The sequence below is a fragment of the Choloepus didactylus genome, chromosome 9 (genome assembly GCF_015220235.1).
Source record: "Choloepus didactylus isolate mChoDid1 chromosome 9, mChoDid1.pri, whole genome shotgun sequence".
NCBI lineage: Eukaryota > Metazoa > Chordata > Mammalia > Pilosa > Megalonychidae > Choloepus > Choloepus didactylus.
Window position 1 is genome coordinate 111,249,686 of NC_051315.1, and position 22,717 is coordinate 111,272,402.

A 22,717-nucleotide genomic window follows, 5' to 3' on the forward strand; every position below is an offset into this window, starting at 1 on the left:
AGAAAACGAGCAAACAAAAAACAAAACAGGAAATTCAATGAGCTAAGTCAAAAGATAGGAAAAAGAGCAACAGAAAATAGCTACTGACTAAATCTGCATAATCCCATTTGGTGCCGAAATTTCATTAAATAAGCAAATGACCCATTCAATCACTCTATTAACCCCCCTGGCTTCTGATTTTTAAGAACAGTAGGAGGAAATGGCAATAGCTAGCCGGCTTTAATAAAAATACTAAGTAGTTCTCATCCATATAAATCAGAACTTTGAGCTTGATACAACTGCAATACCAAAAAGGCTTATGATAGGATGGCTCCTGTCGTAAAACAAACTGTCTTAAGTTCCTTACCCAGATGGTACTATATGATGAGTAGTACTAATGCTGAGTTAAGAGAAAAATATTCTGGACTTACAAGGAAATATCAAAAGAGATGAGCTGTAAGCAAAGATAACAAAAACTAAAAGCTGTCAACCAATTAAGTATAGGAGCATTTTATCCTCAAAGAAGGAATAAAGAGTTTGGGTGATTTTTAGCCTGGGCTTCAGATCTGGCGAAGTTTCTTACTTGTGCATGTAAAAGAAGATGTAACCACTCCGATCCCGATCACTCTGCACGGAAGCCTCTTGGATTTTAGATACCTCTAGATCATTATAAGTAAACCACGCCTGCTTCTTAATGTCGTACACATCACTAATGTAATGACCTAAAATAAACAAAATCTTAAAACTGAGTTTTTGTTTTAACATACTCAATTTTTCTCGGGTACAGGAAGTTTCAGAAAGAGATAGAAACAGCCACCCCATCCACCCCACCCCAACAATGTTTCTAAAAATCATTCAAAAAACAAGTACAGAGAATTAAGGGAGGAAAATACTATAACTTTTTGATAGATATATTTTGGTTAGGGGAAGTCAGGTCATTTACAAACGGAGAATCAAAACAGCTATATCTATTAACATAATTCACATTTAGTGCGATCAAAGAAAGGATTTCAAAATTATTCTTGATGCACTCAACTTATAGATCACAGAGCTAAGCACAGAGCAACCAAAGAGGAGCAAATGCTGAAATCATGAGGTCCATTTACCTGAAGAAGAAGTGCTACCAATGTGACTGACAACACTGATGAGCCGATATGAATGAGGAAGAGTTCCTGTCTGGAAAAGAGAAGTGGGTATAACCCTAATTCTTTATTTGAATAAAAGCAAAACACTGAATTTGAATTTATTATCAAAGCAGACAAGGCTAAGTCTCAGTGTGTGGTGTAGTCAGAATCAATAAAAAAATCTAGTGGACCCAAGAACTCCACCCCCAATGAATATCCTAAGACAATAATTCAAAGGAACAAAAGCATATATGCATAAGATTATTCACTCTAGCATTATTTACAATAATGAAAAGTTGTAATTAACAATATGTCTGATAATAGTTGACTGGATAGTGGTAAAGCAACTGAATACAGTATTATGCAGTTAAAAAAATGATGTGGATCAGTAACATGTTAATGTTTTTTTTTCCCAACCCACATGAATGCATGTAATAATTATAGTTGTATAAAAATAAGTATGTGAACGTGAAATACTAGAAAACAATGAAAAAATAAAAGAGTTGCAGATCTGCTGTAGAGATTGAGTGAACTTTTTAGTATTTTAAAAAATGCTATTAAAATATTGTTAGTAAAAAAATAAAAAACAAAATAAAACTGGAAAGTGATATTCATGAACTTCAGGCAGCACAAGGTAAAATTTTGGGAAAGAATATTGTTATAGGTAAACCATGAACTATTAAAAGGTTCATAAACTTTGATCCAGTAATTTACCTCTGGGATTTATCTTAAAGAAGAAAACCCAAAATACGGAAAACACCATATCACTCACGTTCTTCACTGTATTATTATTACAGTGAAAAAACAGAAACAACTAAAATGATCACTGCTAGTGAAACAATTAAATAGCACTTATTTAAGTATTAACACCAATTATTAATAATTAACTATTAGTTACATGGTAGAACTAAAGGTAATTTAATAATTGTATGCCTCTGAGTTATGCCATATTACTTAGCTCTTATCTAACATGCACACAAGGGGGTCTGGATTTATTTCCATTTTGTTTTGCTTTAATCCTTTGTAAGAAATGAAGATAAAGGACAAGAGAAAATGAAGACCATTTGAGAGCCACAAGGGCATTAATGAGCTAGCAAAGGAAACAGACAGTGGGATGGTTGAAGACAAAGGCCAAGAGGAGTAAAATTGACAATCTGACCAGTTCTACTCAGGGAATAAAACATCACCTCAGCATTTCTTTTCAGTTCCTCAGCTTCAGATTCTGTGTACTCCATATCTAAAACATCCTCATTTCCAGAGTCCTCATCAGAACCCAATGCATCCAGAAAGGAGTTGTTAAACTCTGAAGAACACAATGACAAAGTCTTGTAAAAGTTGTTGGAATAGCCACAAAGAATATGATTAGGAAGATAAAAAATAGCTTGAGGTACAATTTATCATCCTAAGAAAATATAAAACATATTATTAAGGTTCTAATCCACTTGGAGAATAAATTCCCAGGCACCAGGTATCTGTAAAAGAAATGCTCCTTTTGCTTTTAAATATATTTAATGATAACGGGACCTAAGCCTTGTAAGAAAGGAATAAAACTGAAAAAGAGAATATGCTTTTACAGATAACCAAATTTCACTATGTTCCATATCATATAAATTATACATCAGATCTGAAGTACTTAGTGCATACTGTCTGTAGGGTGACTAGCAAATACAAATCATCCTCATAAAACAGAAACCACAAAAAGGTCAACAGCCTTTCATTTATTTAACATTAATTTTTTAGAAATGTAATAAAAATATTGGAAATCCAACCTTTAACTCTAAAATACATTAAGCAAACAAATCCAAGATCCAGTTTTTCTTTAATATGTTTCCACTGGAAGAATCCATCTTTACTAATGACTTTAAGTAAAGAATCCCAGGAATGTTTGTACATAAATGGCTATTTCCTTAAAATATAATTAATGCCACTAAAATCACAGTATAGGGTTGTTTAAAAGACATGAACACATAAGAATGAGAAGAAAAGGAAAACAGACTACAGCATCAAAATGTTGGATGACTGACTTAGCAGATCCAAAGAAGTGAAAGCCAAACCCCAAGCCAGTAATGGAAAAGTTGAGATTCAAACCTATTTACATCACGGAATCTTCAAGTACTAAAGACTTGTAAGTAACAGGTAGCCCTGGAACTGGAGGTTAAGGAGGGGATAAAATAAGGATTGTATGAAAGCCGTTTGAGAAACAGACTTCTTTGACCCACTGCCCCCAACTTCATGCTGCTGGGCAATGACAGAAGTCTGGAACTTTATTCTCTGGATATGGTAAAACAGTCTCTGGACTAGGAAATGCTCATGACTGTTGGTGAGGTCATGAGTACCATAATGAAAATAGGGGACTAGGTGACAGCATGAATGCTGAATGATGAGTATGAAGACCACCACCTCCAGCCCTATTCCTATACTTGGCTTCAGAACTCTAGTAGCCACATCTTCTACCTTTAGGCAAAGGCAAGAGATTGGAAAACTTCTCCTTAGGAATCTGATCAGGCAGAGAAAAAGGCTTTAAAAATACAAACGTCATTCTCCAAGAAACTCTACCATGTAAAAATCAAGGTTGACAAGCCCTCTATATGCTCAGAGCTTCCAATCATCTCATTAGTTCCCAGTTCTTAAACATGAGCTGACAGCTATGAGAAAAAGGAATAAAAAGACCATAATAAACACATGACACAGAAATTTGGAGGAAACAATCTGATCAGGAAGAAAAAAAAAGACAAAATTCACATAATATCCTCAAAAGAGTTAAGAAGATATTGCTTCCATGAAACAACAAAAAACCCCAATCTTATAAAAAAGGAACATTCACAAAACAAAGTTATTAAAAATTAGAAACATGATAGTAGAAATAAAAAACAGAAGGTTTGGAATTGGAGATAAGTTTGAAGAAACTTCCCAGAGTAGAGCAAAATAGCAAAAAGATGGGAAACTGGAAAGAAGAGATAAGAAAATTAAGAGGACCAGACTAGGGGACCTGGATAACAGGAATTCCAAAAAGAGGAAAGAGAAAAATCAGTAATAAAATAATTCAAGTAAATTTTCTAGAATAGAGAGACAAATGTGTAGATTAAAAGGATCCAGTATGTGCCCAGGAAAATGGATGAAATAGATCCACATCAAGACTTATCATTGTGATCACAACAGAAACAAAGAGAAGACCCTACAAGCTTCCAGAGAAAAAACAGATCACATCAGGATAATGGCTTCAGAAAACTTTTTCATACAGCAACCTTGTGAAAAAAAAGATAAGGGAGCAATGCTATCACAATGATTGCAAATCTGGAATTCCGTATTCAGCCAAACTATCAATCAAATGCTAGAAAAGAATACATCTGCAAGGTCTCAAAAAATTTAAGTTGCATCTCCTCTTTTTCAGTAAGCTACTGGAGGATGTTCTTCATCAAAACATGAGCAGACCAGAATGATGAAGAATGAGATACAGGAAACAGGAGACTCAAACAAAGAAGAGCATCAGGGGGATTCCCCAGGAAAATAGTTAAGTGAGATCTCAGGGTATCTGTGCATGGATATAGAAGACAACCATTCTAGATTGGAGCAGTATGACTCAAGAGACAGCCACCATTGCCTTCACTGTATCATCTTTTTAACCTGAGGACACAATGCCTGGGTGAGCTCAGCCTGGATTCTTATCTGAAACTCTGTCTTAACCATGTGTCTGTGAAATTCCTACTCTCTCCCCCATGCCCTGCTGTCTACATCAGCTGAGAACACTCATTTTGTACTACCAAAGTGTTCAGCTTTGATCTATTTCTGAAAGCTGAAGAAAGATCAAGATGATCTTGGAAATAGAAAATATGATAGCCCAATCGCCAGGACTATATATCCCTATGGACTTCCAGTACCTGGTCCACATACTAGTCCTGCCATGGTTAGGACTGGGTGAACCATATATTTCTGAGAGTACTCACTCATGACCTTTCCATTAACTTCCCCAAAGTGAGCTCTTATAAATTCATGTGGAATCTAAAGTCACATTATCTTTTTTTGGGAGTCTGAACAGTGGCATTATTGCTTTTTCAAATTTGTTATTGTTATTAAAAATAACAGACATATACATTTTATATACTCTTCTGTGTGTGATACACTTTATCACTTAAAAAATTGTAACTAAAGTAATCTCCACACCTTGAAGACTTAACTCTGTTGCTCTTTTGATGTCATCATCTTCTTTCTGTTCCCAAGCCTCCTAAAGGGACAAGAACAAAAACTAAGATATTTGAAGAGGTTACTGATTAAAAACTTATTTAATGAGGATATCATCAGATGCTCTGCTTTCCATAACCTTATGGATGTTTGAAATATGATTTTTTTGAGGGATATGGAGAAGTTTTGTTCTTTACTTTTTTCAACACTGTCCTCTTAAAAACAACCTTAAGGCTTAAATGCTCTCTCCTCCAGTCAAAGGCATTTGGCCTGGCAACCAAAAATTATTCAAGGTGACGCGATGATGCAGTTTCCCCTCTCCTTGCATGTGTAAAATGCCTGGCACAGAGTAGATACTTTGCAAATTGTTCTCTTTCCTTTCCCCTGATTTGTGGTACTTGCCAATTTCCAATGGTGTAAATATTCTCACCATGGCCAATTTCAAATTACCAATGTGAAGACACTGAATGCGGAGTTGGAAAGAGATGCATAATCAATTCTCCAGAGTTAATGGCAGTGAGCCGGCTCTGGCACACTAATGACTCTAAGTCTATGACAACAAAATAAACGGTATCTCCACAAGATATTATTAATAGGTTTCTACGTTTTTCTTTAGTAGGTGCCTGGTACAATGCTTACTAAATGAATGCTGCTCACTGCTGTTTTCTTGATGCTGGAAGTTCTCCTAGAAAAAAAATAGTATCTCCAATATCTCCTGAAAATGTCTCAACTAGTTGACAACCTCAATCATAAAAAGGAATAGGGAAATGGTAAATGTTACAAAAATTTCCCTCATCTTCAGAGAAAAGTTAATTTATAAACGATGCATTTCTAAATTCTGAACTGTTTTTAATAGACTTTATTTTTTAGAACAGTGCTAAATTTACAGAAAAATTACACAGAAAGTACTGAGTTCCCATATACCTGCCCCCATCATCACACAGTTTTCCCTATAATTAATATTTTGCATTAGTGTGCTATATTTGTTACAACTAATGAATTGGTATTATTAGAATTATATTATTATTAATAAAAGTCCCTAGTTTATATTAGGGTTCATTGTGTGTATGGTTATATATAAATATATATATTTAAATATATATTTTTTAATATACAATTCAGTAGTACTGATTACATTCACAATGCTGTGTTACCATCATTACCATTGATTACCAAAACTTTGTCATCACCCCAAACAGAAACTCTGCTGGACTTGTTTTTAGTTACTAAACTAAAAAAGAAACTTAAAAAAAAAGAGCTATTTTGCATTACAATCCTAGAAGCAGTCATATTGTGTTAAGATATTCTTTTTTTTTTTCAATGCAATTTTATTGAGATATATTCCCACAACATACAATCCTTCAAAGAAAAGATATTCTTGAAGGGGAAATATGGTTACTTAAAGTTCCAAGAATATTGTGAAACCAGAAGGTTAAAGACTTGCTTGGTTCAGCTGACAGGAAACAATATATCTTTTGTCTACAAAAGATGGGTGCTGAATTTCTGCACATGTGTGCATTAAAAAGAACTATTCCAAAGAAATCAGAACTTGGTCTCTTATATTTGTAAAGTAGTTTTGACATAGATGTCTTGAAGACAAGACAGGTAGGGCAGTTCTTATAAATAAATGGATACAGAACAGCTGGTTCTAAAGTGCTTACAGAACAGGTCTCAATCTTGGCTGCACACATTAAAATCATTGCGAAAGCTTTAGAATACCTAAGAGAGGGAGAGGCAAAGGAGTGAGAGGAGGCAGAGGAGGGAGAGGAAAGAGAGGAAAGAGAGGAAGGAGAGGAAAGAGAAGGAGAGTGGGAAGGAGGGAAGGGAAGAAGGGAGATATCTAGATGCCCAGACCATACCCTAGATCAATTACATCAGAATTTCTGAGGGGCAGAATTCAGGCATCAGCATTTTTTAAAGATCCTCAGACAATTTTAATGTGCAGTCAAGATTGAGAATCACTGTTCTAGAAGAATTAGATTTCTTAATCTGATTACTGTATTTTCAAACACTAATATACATTTATTCTAGGAAGTCTGGACAAATTTTTATCACTAACATGGTTTGTATTGCATAAGATTAGACAACCAAGAAACACATCACCTATTAGTCAGATATCTCAGGCAACGGCAATGGTACAAATCAACCAGCTTTGGCAACTATAGGAAAAGAAGCAAAAATTGAAGGGATTTCTATATATAAAAAAAGAGCAGATAAATGCTCTTCTGTGACTAAAATCTGAAAATAAGATTTTAGATAATATTTCTGAGAATTTTATGCTCAAATAATTCACAGGAAAACTATTTATATTGTGAGAAAAAGACCAAAAAATACATCACCTTAAAATATTGATAAAATCATGATGTTTGCAAAATGAAGTTGGGCTAAGGATGATCTCTAATATCTTATCTTGCTTTATCATACAATGAATTACACACAGTAATGGAAGGCAACCAATAATACATTTTTTTACATTTGGATTTACAAAAAACAAAACAAAACAAAACAAAACTATCAATGGATCAATAGTTTCTGTTTCAAACCCAAGAGAGAACCTCAGTTTTTTTCTTCTATCATGGATCAAGTAAATCACCTGGAACAATGACTGACACACACTTAAGTGCTCATGACATGTTAGTTATTGGCATTACTATTCATTCTATTTCTTGGAAAAGATAGGTATGGAGAGAATAGCAATATAAATATGTCTTTACTTGCTCCTGAAGGCTCTGAGCCAATGCCTGCTGAAGCTCTTGTTCTTCCCTTTCACGCTCCATATCATATTGCTGGAGCCAATCAACCTCTCCCTGAGATCCTTCTGGGGTTTTGTTTTCTTTATTCTCATCACAGTCTTTAGTTATCTCAGTAAAACTGGCAGGATCTGAGGAAGCAAACATAATGAATAATGAATAAGGATAATAAAAATAATAATAATAATGGATAATGATTCAGGAAAATTTTCTCTAATAAACTTTCTGGACTAAAGTGACATTTACGGCCCACAGAGTAATTCACCCTAACCTCATATACAACTAGCTTGGGACATAAAATTTCATCTTAATACACCTATATCAGAGTTTCTCACCCTCACCACTACAAACATTTTGGGCAGGGCAATTTGCTACTGTGTGTGTGTTGGGGGGGAGGGGGAGGAGCTGCCCTGCGCAGTGTAGAATATTTAGCAGCATTCCTGTTCTCTTCCCAGTAGATGTCAGTAGCATTTCCCTCCCCAGTTGTGACAACCAAAAATGACAAACCTTGTTAAATGTCCCCTAGGGGGAAAAACTGCCCTGGTTGAAAACCATCAATCTATGGTAATAGTTCTGAAACTTAAAATGACCATCAGAAGCACCCTATAGGTTAAGGATAGAACAAACAGCCATATTTATAGGTCATAGTGCCACAAGATGAAGTGTTAGGACTAGAGTATTGTATAGAGTAAATAAGATATGAAATAAGAATTAGGCTAAAATGATTTCTTTCCAATTTACTCTATTGTATATCAGTGAGTGTGCATTTTCACATTAATAACTAAACAAACCTTGTACACATTCTAAATCAAAAGAGCTAAGTAGAAAGTAATAAACATCTTATGTACCACACAAATCTATGAAAACAATTAAAACATTCATCCAGGGAAGAAAAATATTAATTTTCATTTCCTTTCTATCGTTCTGTTCCTTCTCAATCTCTAGACTATAGCTCTCTGGGAAAAAAGGATGATTATGATTTTGTACTGGTTATTTGAACTGTCAGAGCAACAACATTTCATTGTAACAGTTAAAACAGGTAGGAGTGGGGAAGGAGGACTTTTGCATTTTACCAAAGTAAAAATTCTCATATTACGAGTATCAGGAAATTCTCATGAAAAGAATTTAACTGATCAACAAGAATTATCTTTACACATTCATTTTATATGGATTGTTTTTAAGTTATCACACAGATCCTTTACCTGACTTAATACTGCATTTTCTATAGCTCATAACTCTGAAGCTTCTAGAATCTTGGTTTTAGACTCTAAATCAGCAATTAGCCATCATTTTTAAATTGTATTGGACTGCTAAGTGAATATTTACCTTCAACATGAACTCTCAATATTCATTAAAAGAGGAAAAGAAACTCAGGATATATTAAGTACCGAGCAATTTTTTAAAAACACAGCTATACCAAAGACATCAGTAATTTCTTCCTTTCCCCCATTCTTGGAAAAACAGCTCTTCCCACAGTCTGGAAGGGGCAGCTCTGAAGGCTGCATGGATCTTCCTCTCCTCTTGGCCTTAGCTTACTGGTAGAGGAATGGATGGGTATTTGACTCAACCAGTCAGATTATCTCTTCTGAAAATCTGGAACCGATACATTAGCTGATGTTGAGCAATTCAAGTGGAAGGAAGATATGGGGGTTGGCGTTGCTATTTCAGGGCATAAGATGAGATTTATTAACTCTAGTATCAAAACATGTTTATTAAAAAAAGAGCTTGCCCTTATGAAGTTTGTTACTGCAAAAGAGAGGCTAAGCCTGCTTAAAATTGTGCCTAAGCGTCATCACCAGAGAACCTTTTTTGTTGCTCAGATGTGGACTCTCTCTAAGCCAACTCTGCAGGTAAACTCATTGCCCTCCCCCCTCCGTGGGACATGACTCCCTGAGGTTTAAACCTCCTTGGCAATGTGGGACATGACTCACGGGGATGAGCTTGGCTCTGGCATTGTAGGATTGAGAAAGCCTTCTGGGACCATAAGGGGGAAGAGAAATGAAAAAACAAAGTTTCGGTGGCTGAGAGATCTCAAACAGAGTTGAGAGGTCATTCTGGAGGTTATTCTTATGCATTATATAGACATCCCTTTTTAGTTTTTAGTGTATTGGAATAGCTAGAAGGAAACATCTGAAACTGTTGAACTGCAACCCAGTAGCCTTGATTCTTGAAGACCATTTTATAACTATATAGCTTCACTGTGTGACCATGATTGTGAAAACTTTGTGGCTTCCACTTCCTTTATCCAGTGTATGGACAGATGAGTAGAAAAATGAGGACAAAAAGTAAATGAATAATAGGGATGGATGGGGGTATGGGATATTTTGGGTGCTCTTTTTTACTTTAACTTTTTTTCTTATTCTTTTATGTGTGTGGTAATGAAAATGTTCAAAAATTGACTGTAGTGATGAATACACAACTGTATAATGGTACTGTGAACTACTGATTATACATTGTGGATGACTGCATGGCATGTAAATATATCTCAATAAAACTAAATTTTAAAAAGATGACATTATAATGTAAACTTTAAAGTCAGTAAGTGTTAAGTCCCCCCACTTCATTCTTCATTAGGGTATTTTTGGCCATTTGAGGCCCTTTCCCTTACAAATAAATTTGATATCTAACTTTTCCAAGTCTGCAAAGTAGGTTGTTGGGGGCACAAAACAAGTCTTAATAATTTTTCAAAGACTGAAATTATTCAAAGCACTCTCTCTGATCATAATGGAATGAAGCTGGAAATAAATAACCATCGAACTGATTGGTATTACGTTGAATCTATAGATCAATTTGGGTAGAATTGACATCTTAATGACATTTAGCCTTCCTATCCATGAACACAGAATATCTTTCCATCCATGTAGGTCTTCTTTGGTTTCTTTTAGTAATATTTTAGTTTTCTGTGTACAGGTCCTTTACATCCTTGGTTAAGTTTATTCCTACATACTTGATTCTTTTAGTAGCTACTATGAATGGAAATTTTTTCTTAATTGCCTCCTTGGTTAGGTCATTACTAGTGTATAGAAACACTACTGGTTGCTGAGCATTAATTTTGTATCCCACCACTTTGTTGAATCTGTTTATTAGCTTAAGTAGCTTTGTCATAGAGTTCTCGGGATTTTCCAAATATAGGATCATCATCTGCAAATAATGAGTTTTCTTCTTCCTTTCCTATTTGGATGTCTTTTATTATTTTTTCTTGTCTAACTGCTCTAGCTAGAACTTCTAGCAAAATGCTGAATAGCAGTGGTGACAATGGGCATCCTTGTCTCATTCCTGATCTTAGGAGGAAGACTTTCAGTCTCTCACTATTGAGTACAATGCTGGCTGAGTGTTTTTCGTATATGCCCTTTATCATATTGAAAAAGTTTCTTTCAATTCCTACCTTTTGAATATTTTTATCAAGAAAGGATGCTGAATTTTGTTGAGTGCCTTTTCAGCATCAATAAAGACGTCATTTTTCCCCTTCCAGTTTATTAATGTGTTGTATTACATTGATTGATTTTCTTGTGTTGAACCACCCTTGCATGCCTGGAACAAACTCCGCTTGGTCATGGTGTATGATTTATTTAATGTGCCTCGGGATTCAATTTGCAAGTACTTTGTTGAGAATTTCTGCATCTATGTTCATTAGAGAGATTAGTCTGTAGTATTCCTTTCTTGTAGTATCTTTATCAGTGATGTTTGTGTCATAGAATGAATTAGGTAGTGTTCCCTTTTGGAAGTGTTTGAGCAGGAAAGGTGTTAGTTCTTCTTGGAATGCTTGGTAAAGTTTCCCTGTGAAGTCATCTGGCCCCGGGCTTTTCTTTGTAGAGAGGTTTTTGATGACTAATTCAATCTATTTACTTGTGATTGGTTTGCTGAGGTCTTCTATTTCTTCACAACTCAGTGTAGGCTGTTCTATGTTTCTAGGAAATTTTCCATTTCATCTTGTTCAGGTAGGTCTTCAGCTCTTTCTTCCTTTTTTACTGTAGGCATTTAGAGCTTTAAATTTTCCTCTCAGCACCACCTTTGCTATATCCCATAGGTTTTGATATGTTGTATTCTTGTTTTCATTCATCTCCAGATATTTACTGACTTCTCTAGTAACTTCTTCTTTGACCCACTGACTGTTTAAGAGTGTTGTTTAACCTCCATATATTTGTTAAAGTTCCAGTTCTTTGGTGGTTATTTATTTCCAGCTTCATTCCCTTATGATGAGAGAAAGTGCTTTGAATAATTTCAATCTTTGAAAAATTATTAAGACCTGTTTTGTGCCCCAGCATATGATCTATCACGGAGAATGTTCCATGAACACTTAAGAAGACCACATATCCTACTGTTTTGGGGTGCGACAATCTATATATGTCTGTTAGGTCTAATTCATTTATAATGTTGCGTAGGTTCTCTATTTCCTTACTGATCCTCTGTCTGGTTGTTCTATCTATAGAAGAGAGTGGTGTGTTGATGTTGCCCACCATTATTGTAGAAACGTCTATTGCTCTCTTCAGTTTTGCCACTGTTTGCCTTATGTACTTTGGAGCTCCTTGATTGTGTGCACAAACATTTATGATTGTTATTTCTTGGTGAATTGCCCCTTTTATTAATAATATATAGTGTCCTTCCTTGTCTCTTATGACATTTTTGCATTTAAAGTCTATTTTGTCTGATATTACTATAGCTACCCCAGCTTTCTTTTGGTTACTACATGTATAGAAAATATTTTTCTATCCTTTCACTTTCAACCTATTTGTATTTTTGGGTCTAAGATGAGTCTCTTGTAAATAGCATACAAATGGATCATATTTTTCAATCCATTCTGCCAATCCGTGTTTTTTAATTGGGGAGTTTAATCCATTAACATTCAAAGTTGTTACTGTAAAAGCAGTTCATGATTCAACCACTTATCCTTTGGTTTTTATTTGTAAGATCTATTTTTAATTCTCTTTCTTTTAAACCTTTAAGTTACCCTTACTAATACTCTTCAATTCTGTACCCTCCTCCTGACCTCTCTTCTGCCTTTTTTTTTTTAGCCGACAGAACTCCTGTTAGTATTTCTTGCATGGCAGGTCTCGTTAATAAATTATCTCAGCATTTGTTTATGTGTGAAAATTATAAACTCTCCCTCACTTCTTTTAAAATGCAATTTTATTGAGATATACTCATATACCATACAGTCATCCAAAGTGTACAATCAATTGTTCACAGTATCATTATATAGTTGCACATTCATTACCACAATCAATTTTTAAATAGAACACCCAAAACATCCCATAACTCTCCTCACCCCTATTATTCATTTACTTTTTGCCCCTTTTTTCTACTCATCTGTCCATACACTGGATAAAGGGAGTGGGAGCCACAGGTTTTCACAACCACACAGTCACACTGTGTAAGCTATATAGTTATACGATCGTCTTCAAGAGTCAAGGCTACTGAGTTGGAGTTTTGATTGTTTCAGTTATTTACTTCTAGCTATTCCAATACATTAAAACCTGAAGAGGGCTATCTATATAGTGCATAAGAATGTCCACCAGAGTGACCTCTTGACTCCATTTGAAATCTCTCAGCCACCAAAGCTTCACTTCGTTTCATCTCGCACCCCCCTTTTGGTCAAGAAGGCTTTCTCAATCCCACCATGCCACGTCCCAGCTCATCCCTGGGAATCATCTTCCATGTTGCCAGGAGATTTACACCCCTAAGAGTCATGTCCCACATAGTGGGGAGGGCAGCAAGTCCAGCTACTGAGTTGGCTTAGAAAGGCCACTGATGAGCAACAAAAGAAGTTCTCTGCGGGACACTGATTACGTGCTTCAACTTGGCGGGCCTGGGCTGGGGGACCGGATCCACCCCTGGGGAGGGTAGTGGGCACGGGCGACAGCGCCCTCTACAGCCCCCCGGGCCTGGGAAAGTGAGGCCGGAGGCAGGCCCCATTTCCTCACCCAAAATACACCACTGTTAGGGGAGGCTTGCCGGAGGGAACCGCCTTTTCCCCACCCCCTTATCTTGCCCGGACACTCCCCGTTGCCAGTACAACTCCCATCACCACCGGTGCGCATACATTGTTGCCGGACACCGTTACGGGAGCAACTCTCGCCCCTTTTCAATCAACCTCCGCGCCCTCTCAGAACCAATCCAAGCCTTTAACCTCTACAGCTACCCCGCCCTCTAAACCGCCCGATATAAGCTTGTACTCTCCCCTAATAAACTCTCTTGGTTTTCTTCATCCTAAAAGAAACGTGTCCCGCCTGTTCCTTTCTCGCCGCCCTCCATACTTTGCACGCCTCCCGCCGGGGACCTGGCCAAGTCCCCCGCCTCGCCCTCGCCTCCGGGAAAGAGCCCCCGCCGCCGGTACCCTCGGAGCAATCCTGGGAGCCTAGGATTTAGCAACCGGCCGCCACCCTCCCCCAGACGAGTCAACTGCGACCGCAGTTCTCTGGTGGTGACTCTTAGGCACAATTGTAAGTAGGCTTAGCCTCTCCTTTGCAATAACAAACGTCATAAGGGCAAGCCCCAAGATTGAGGGCACAGCCTTCTAAACTGGTAGTCCCCAATGCTTGCGGGAATGTCAGTAATTCCCCAGGTGGGGAAGTAATATTTCCACATTTTTTCCCAGTCCCTCAAGAGGGCTTTGCAAATACTTTTTTTTTCTCTGCCCAAATTACTCTGGGATGTATCATCTCCTTCACTTTTGAAGGACAGTTTGCTGGATAAAGAATTCTTTGCTGGCAACTTTTCTGTTTCAAAATTTTAAATATATTGTATTGCTGTCTCCTTGTCTCCATGGTTCCTGATGATCAGTCAGCGCTTAGTCTTATGTGGCTTCCCTTGTATGTGGTGATCTGCTTTTCTCTTGCTGTTTTCAGGATTCTCTCCTCTCTTAAGACACAGTATGATTAGTATGTGTCTTGGAGTAGGTCTGTTTGGATTTATTCTATTGGAAGTTCACCGGGTTTCTATGATTTGCATATTTAAGTCTTTTATAAGGGTTGGGAAGTTTTCCTCCATTATCTCCTCGAATAATCTTCCTAGCCCTTTACTCCTCTCTTCTCCTTCTGGGACACCAATGATTCTTATATTTCTGTACTTTGTGTTGTCAATCATTTCCCTGAGATCCAATTCAAATTTTTCCATCTTTTTAACCATTTGTTCTTTTGTGGGTGTGAATTCAGTTGCTGTTCTTTAGTTCACTTATTCTTTCTTATGCCTCTTCAAATCTGCTATTGTGTTTCTAGTATATTTTTAATTTTATCTACAATATCATTCATTTCTTTAAGATCTGCTATTTTTCTACTTATTGTCTCAAATTCTCCTTTATACTCTTCTAATATCTTCTTGATTTCCTTTATTTCTAAAAATACGGAATTCTTCATGAATTTATGTGTCCTCTTTGCACAGGGGGCCATACTAATCTTCTCTGTATCATTCCAGTCTTAGTATATGTGCTCCCAAAGAGAGCCCTGAATAGCCAAAAACATCTTGAGAAAGAACAAAGGTGGAGGACACACACTTCCTGACTTTAAAACATTTTATAAAGCTAAGGTGTTAAAAACAACATGGTACTGCATATTGATCAGTGGAATAGAATTGAGAGTTCAGAAATAGACCCTCAGATCTATGGTCAACGGATTTCTGACAAGGCCCACAAATCCACTAACTGAGACAGAATAGTCTCTTCAATAAATGGGGCTGGGAGAACTGGATATCCATATCCAAAAGAATGAAAGAGGACCCCTACCTCACACCCTATACGAAAATCAACTCTAAGTCGATAAAAGCCCTAAATATACAAGCCAGTACCATAAAACCCCTAGAAGAAAATACAGGGAAACATCTTCAAGACCTAGCAATAGGAGGTTGCCTCTTAGACCTTACACCCAAAGTATAAGAAACAAAAGAAAAAAATTGAAAAATCAGAACTCCTCAAGACTGAACACTTCTGTGCTTCAAAGGACTTTGTCCAAAAGGTGAAGAGGCAGCCAACTCAATGGGAGAGAGTATTTGGTAACCATATATCCGATAAGGGTTTGATATCCAGATTCTAAAACTAAACAATAAAAGGAAGAGCAACCCAATTATAAAATGGACAAAAGATACAAATAGACATTTTTCCAAAAAGGAAATACAAATGGCTAAAAAGCATGTGAAAAGACGTTCATCTTCATTAGCTATTAACGAAAGGAAATCAAAACCACAGTGAGATATCATCTCATAAACAAGAAACTACAAATGTTGGAGAGGATGTGGAGAAATAGGAACACTTATTCACTACTGGTGGGAATGTAAAAATGGTACAGTCACTGTGGAAGACAGTTTGGTGGTTCCTCAGAAAACTAAATATTGAGTTGCCCTATGACCCAGCAATTCTGTTACCTTGTATATACCCAGAAGCTCTGAAAGCAGGGATATGAAGAGACATTTGCACACTGATGTTCATAGCAGTATTAGTCACAATTGCCAAAGGATGGAAACAATCTCAGAGTCCATCAACAGATGAGTGGATAAACAAAATGTGGTATATACATATGATAGAATATTATGCAGCAGTAAGAAGTAATGAGGTCCTGAAGCCTGCAACAACATGGACCTTGAGGACATAATGCTGAGTGAAATAAGCCAGACACAAAGACAGATACTGTATGATTTCATTAACATGAACTAACCAGAATATGTAAACTCAAGAGTCTTAAAATGTAGAATATAGGGTACCTAGAGATATACAGAAACTAGAGAAGGGGGAGTGATTATTTAATGTGTGCAGAACTGTTAACAAGGTTGAACTTAAATGTTTGGGAATGTACAGAGGTGATCGTAGCTCATTAGTGGAATTATAAATAATACTGCTGTATTGTAGGTGAATTTGTTTGAAAGGGGTTGTTTAAAGTCATGTATGTCACCAATTAACACTACAAATATAACTAAGTTTTTGCATGAACTACCAGAAATGTACGAAACTTGTAGAGAGTTAAAAATAGAATGGTATATGAGGAAAAATTACCTATTGCAAGCTACAGACTATATTTAACAGTAATATCTTAATATTCTTTCATCAACAGTAACAGGTGTACCACACCAATACTAGGGGTCAATAATGGGGGGGGGGCGATACGGGGTGTTTTGGGCTTCCTTTTTTTGTGTCTGTTACTTTTCTCTTTGGGGCAATGAAAACTGTCTATAATTGAGTGTGATGATGACTGCACAAGTAAGTAAGTGATGATACTGTGAGACACTGATGTATATTTGGGATGGAATATATGGTATGTGAATATTTCTCACTGAAATCTACAGATTAAAAAAAAGACGACAGAAATACAATTTTTCTTAACCAATAATTTTCAGTACTTAACCTACAAATATAAAACTCATACAATCCTGGAATTTCACTAGCAATTAATCCATGTGATAGACATTAGATAGAGTTGACAGCAACTTACTTTGAGTTGCTAAATATTTACCTTCTGGACAAAATTATCAGACAGATGTAAAAACAACTTGAAATCCATGGGAACAGATAGAACATTGACATAACTTATTTTTAAGGAATTTGCACATGGATCAAAGGGGATCCCTGTGTTAAATAAAACTCAACATTCTTATAATGTATATTTCATCTATCCCTCCCTACACCCCAACTGAAATGTGCTACTTTTCCTATATTCTATGCTTCAGTGAATGAGCTCTCTGTCCACACAGTTTTTTAGAACTGGAGATCATTTCCATCACATACAAGAGAAGCTCTGTAAGACTAAGTGCGTATTTTTCAGTAGAAACCATGGAGGTGAGAAGGCAGTGGTATGATATATTCAAGATACTGAAGGAGAAAAACTGCCAACCAAGAATCCTATATCTGGCAAAACTGTCCTTCAAAAATGAGGGAGAGTTGAAAATATTTACAGATATTCAGACACTGAGAGAGGAGACCTCCTCTACAACAAATAATAAAGGGAGTGTTACAGACAGGAAAAGACAAAAGAGAGAGGTTTAGAGAAGAGTGTAGAAATCAAGATACCAGGAGAGAGAAAGAGGGTAAAGATTGGACATTCGACGCTGAAGGGGTACAGAATGTTCAACAGGATTGATTGTATAGATCCAGAAATGGATAGCACAATACTGGGTGATGACAGCACAATATTGTAAGTACACTGAACAAAGGTGACTGTGAGTACGGTTGAAAAAGGAAGGTTAAGGGCATGCAGGACACTAGAAGGAAAGATAGAAGATAAAGACAGTATAACAGTGAAATCTAGAGTGGTCAATGATTGTAATTAAATATACAAAAATAAGAATGTTTTTACACGAGGGAGAAGAAATGAATGTCAACTTTGCAAGGTGTGAAAATGGGATGGTACTGGGGAAAAATACAATCGATTTAAACTAGAGTCTATAGTTAACAGTAACATTGTAATATGCTTTCATTAACTGTAACAAAGGCAATATACCAAAGCTAAATGTCTATAAGAGGGGGATTTAAGGGAGGGAGGGAGTGGTATGGGATTCTTGGAATTGGTGGTGTTGTCTGACTTTTTTATTGCATTTTATTTTAATTTTGTTTTTTGTTTTGTTGCTTTTTAGTTATTTTTCTTTCTTTTTCTTTTTTCACCTCTTCCTCTTTCTTTGTGGAAGAAATGGAAATGTCCTCAGATAGTGGTGGTGAATGCGTAACTATGTGATTCTACAGGTAACCAATGATTGTTTACTTAGGAGAGAATATATAGTATGTGAATAAAATTGTCAAAAACATAAACAGAGGGATACAAGTACTGGACAGAATGTGGAGAAAGGGATATACCTTATCTATATACTTCACTGGTGCGGAAGTATAACAGTACAGCCCATCTGGAGGGCACTGTGGTGATTCCACACGTAGCTAAGGATGGGGTTGCCATATGGTCCTGAAACCCTGTTACTGGGTATATACTTGAAAGAACTGAGAACAGGGACATGAGGGGACATTTGCACAGTGGGGTTTATGATGGCAGTATTCATGACTCGCAATGGATGAAGGTGGCCTAAGGGTACATGGACATATGAATGGAATTGCAAACTGTGGTGTATGAATTCGATGGAATATTGAGCAGCCACAGGAAGGAATGAAGTTGTGAGGTATGCAACTAGGTGAATGGACCTTGAGGACAGTATGTTGAGTGACATAAATTAGAAATGAAAAGACAAATATTATAATGCCTCACTAATGTGGACTAACTATATTGTGCAAAGTCTGAGAATTGAATCTGAGAGCATAGGTTATCAGGGGAGGGCTTATGGTAAAGGTTCCTAGATTGTAAGCTCTTACAGTAGTTACATCCATTCCTGAGTTGTAACGGGTATTTCTAAATTCTGAGATGCTGAGCTCTTTGTGGTTGGTCTCTGGAACTTTGGGTATATACTGTGACACCTGAGACTCAGAGCCAGGGTCTGGCAGCTATGAATGTCAGCATTACCCCATACAGCAAATGTTAGAGACTGAAAAAGAGATCAGACTTCAATCAGAGATGTGAACAAAATGGACTTGGTTAGGACTCAGGTAAATCAGACCAAAGGGTAAAGGAAAATATTGACAGCGTTTTAAAACTTCAATTTCTGCATGAGACCAAAGGAAGAAATGTTTATTAGCTGCAAAATCTATATTTTTTGTAACACACTATGTAATTTAACTTGTATTTTCAGTTTACTCAAACACCATAATTTCATGGACCTTTGAATAGGGAGTGAAATCTGGCTGGTTTGTACAGGTTAGCGTGAAGCCCTGATACATCCCAGAGTAATTTGGGCAGGGAATAAAAATGGATTTGCAAAGCCCCCGTGAGGGGCTGGGGGAAAATGTGGAAATATTAAACTTTCTCACTTGGGGTATTACTGATATTCTCACAAGCATTGGGAACTACCAATTTAGGCTGAGCCTTCAATCTTGGGGCTTGCCCTTATGAAGTTTGTTACTGCAAGGGAGAGGCTAAGCCTAATTATAATTGTGCCTAAGAGTCACCCACAGTGAATCTCTTTTATTGTTCAGATGTGGCCTCTCTCTCAGCCGTCTCTGCAGGTAAACTCACTGCCCTCCCCACTATGTGGGAAATGACTCTCAGGGGTGTAAATCTCCTGACAACATGGGACGTGACTCCCAGGGATAGCCTGGCATCATGGGATTGAGAAAGCCTTCTTGGACCAAAAGTGGGAAGAGAAATGAAAAAAATAAAGTTTCAGTGGCTGAGAGATTTCAAATGGAGTTACAAGGTCATTCTGGAGGTTATTCTTATGCATTATATAGATATCCCTTTTCAGTTCTTAGTGTATTGGCATAGCTAGAAGAAAACACCTGAAACTGCTGAACTGCAACCAGTAGCCTTGATTCTTGAAGATGATTGTATAACTATATAGCTTACACTGTGTGACTGTGTGATTGTGAAAACTTTGTGGCTCCCACTCCCTTTATCCAGTGTATGGACAGACGAGCAGAAAAATGAGGGCAAAGATAAATGAATGGGGTAGGGGATGTTTTGGGTGTTCTTTTTTAACTTTAATTTTTATTCTTATTCTTTTTTTGTGTCCATGAAAATATTCAAAATTGACTGTGGTGATGCATGCACAACTACATAATGGTACTGTGAACAACTGATTGTACACTGTATATTATTGTATGGTTTGTGAATATATCTAAATAAAATTGAATTAAAAACATCTGGGAAAAGTGAATAAAATCTTTTTATGTATTTATTACTTGATGTAATAAAGCTTATTCTCATTAACTAAAAAAAAGAGAGAAGGTCGTGAGAAGTCAGACAGGGATGAGATTCTGGATATAAATAGAGGGGTTATTTATATAAGAACAGGGACACTTTCTTAATGGTAACAAAAGTGAAGACAGAGTTTTCATCTGATTGCATTTATTTTCTTTGAAAATTATACAGTCAAATCATTAATCCAGAGTGTGTATGGAAGGAAAACTGGAGATCTGAGGAGAGATAATGGACACTGAGAAAAGAAATTTCCTAAGGAAGTATATAACAGAGCTGACTAGTAGTGTTAAGTGCCCATTTAAGACTAGTCATAAATTTGAGGTAAGTTCAGTCGGCACAATTTTGTGATTTTCTCCAGCAATCTTTAGCTGGTTAGGTGCAGGCATGGAATAAGTAGCTAGTTGAATGGGGAGATGGGATTTTGTCAGGTGACTATGACAGAGGAAGAGATAAAAGAATACCAGAATATGGTATGAAGGCTGGGTAAGGAAGGAAATGATGATAAGAGGGAGGTGATGAATAGCAAAAAAGTAAGAGGAGTCAAAGGATTGGAGGTCTTAATGAGATCAAGCAGTTGCCCAGAGTAAGAATATGACATTAAGAGAGATGAAAGGAGAGAAGGGTTATAGAAGGGTATCTGAAATCACAATTTCAAGGAAGGTACAGTTATTGATGATGACAAAGTCTAGGGAAGTAGTTCTCAAACTTTAGCATGCATTAGAATCACCTCAAGAACTCATCAAATGCTCATGAGAATGCTGAGCCCCACCATCCAGGGTTTCTCCTTTAGTACATAAGGGGTGGGTTCAAGAGTTGGCATTTCCAGCAAGTTCACAGGTGATCCTGATGGTTTGGGGACACACTTTGAGAACGACTTTCAGACTTCTGAAAGTGGCTCATTGAGATGAAGTGGAAGAAAAGATTGTGGAATTAAGATCAGGAGCTGAGAAACCAGGCTACTGAATGGATCACTTATGAAGATGTTGAAGGCCCCAAGAATGTTAATGGGAGGGAATAGAAGGTAAAGAACAGCTACAAGAAGAGGTAATAATAGGTAACAGAGTCTGATGCTGTGTACTTCAAAGGGGCTGGGATTTCTGCAGGAAGAAAGAAGACCAGCAGTTTGGAAATGGCAATGGATAGCAAGGAGAAAACCTACCTCATCTCTAGGCTCTGAAATTTTTGTTAATTATGGGGAGGGGGGAGCACCTCAGACTTGAAAGAATAGTAGAAAAATCTATAACAGGAGCCTTTCATAAGACAATTGGCCTTGACTAGAGACTAAATCAGAACCAAATGCAGTGGGTAAACTTTTTGATTCTATGTTTAAAATCTATAAAAAAAATATTTTGGAGACAACTGGAAAAATCTGAATGTGGATTCTATATTAAAACTATATACAGAATTACTGTTAATATTTGTAAGTGGGAAAATATCCTTATACTTAGGAGATTCAGGTTAAAGTGTTCTGGGGTAAAGTGTAATGTTATCTGCAATTACTTTCAAATGATTCATACCTACCGATATTCATACTTTTACGTAGCCCCCCCTCATTGTGAGTCTGGGAAGACCCTGTGAGTGTGTTAACCAATAAAATGTGGTGGAATTGATTCTGTGCCAATTTTAAGATTAAACATTAAGAAGGCCTGGTAGTTCCCCCTTTTGTGCTTTTGGGAGCCCTGAGATATCATGTAAGAAGCTTGGCTATCATGTTGGAGAAGCCATATAGACAGACCATGTGGAGAGGCCTCAAGGAGAGGGAGAGGCCCTGAAATGGGAGGTTGGGGTGGTGGGGGGAAGTGAGGGGATATCTAGCCATCCCAGCTGATCCTTTTAACCAACCCCACCAAGGTGTCACGGTGAGTCACCTTGGCTGCTGCAGCCTAGTCAAATCCCAGACAACATTACATGGAGCAGAAGAATCACAGCTAAAACCTGTCAATCCACAGAATTACAAGAAAGACTGAAATCA

At 37.0% G+C, this 22,717-nt stretch overlaps 1 protein-coding gene and 1 non-coding gene across 7 annotated transcripts in view; both read right to left on the reverse strand.

Annotated features, from left to right (window-relative positions):
* The window catches only part of USP37 (ubiquitin specific peptidase 37), a 159,207-nt gene that overhangs the window by 4,435 nt on the left and 132,055 nt on the right, over nucleotides 1-22,717 (reverse strand). For all 6 annotated transcript variants that reach the window (XM_037848579.1, XM_037848581.1, XM_037848583.1 and 3 more), the window contains 5 exons: nucleotides 7,997-8,163; nucleotides 5,265-5,325; nucleotides 2,291-2,406; nucleotides 1,086-1,155; nucleotides 563-701 (listed from right to left, as the gene is read on the reverse strand). In XM_037848579.1, coding sequence (XP_037704507.1) covers nucleotides 563-701; nucleotides 1,086-1,155; nucleotides 2,291-2,406; nucleotides 5,265-5,325; nucleotides 7,997-8,163 — 553 coding nt within the window. The remainder of the gene's footprint in view (nucleotides 1-562; nucleotides 702-1,085; nucleotides 1,156-2,290; nucleotides 2,407-5,264; nucleotides 5,326-7,996; nucleotides 8,164-22,717) is intronic.
* On the reverse strand, nucleotides 15,365-15,472 carry LOC119545089. The gene has a single exon (XR_005219063.1). It is a non-coding gene; the product is annotated as a U6 spliceosomal RNA (small nuclear RNA).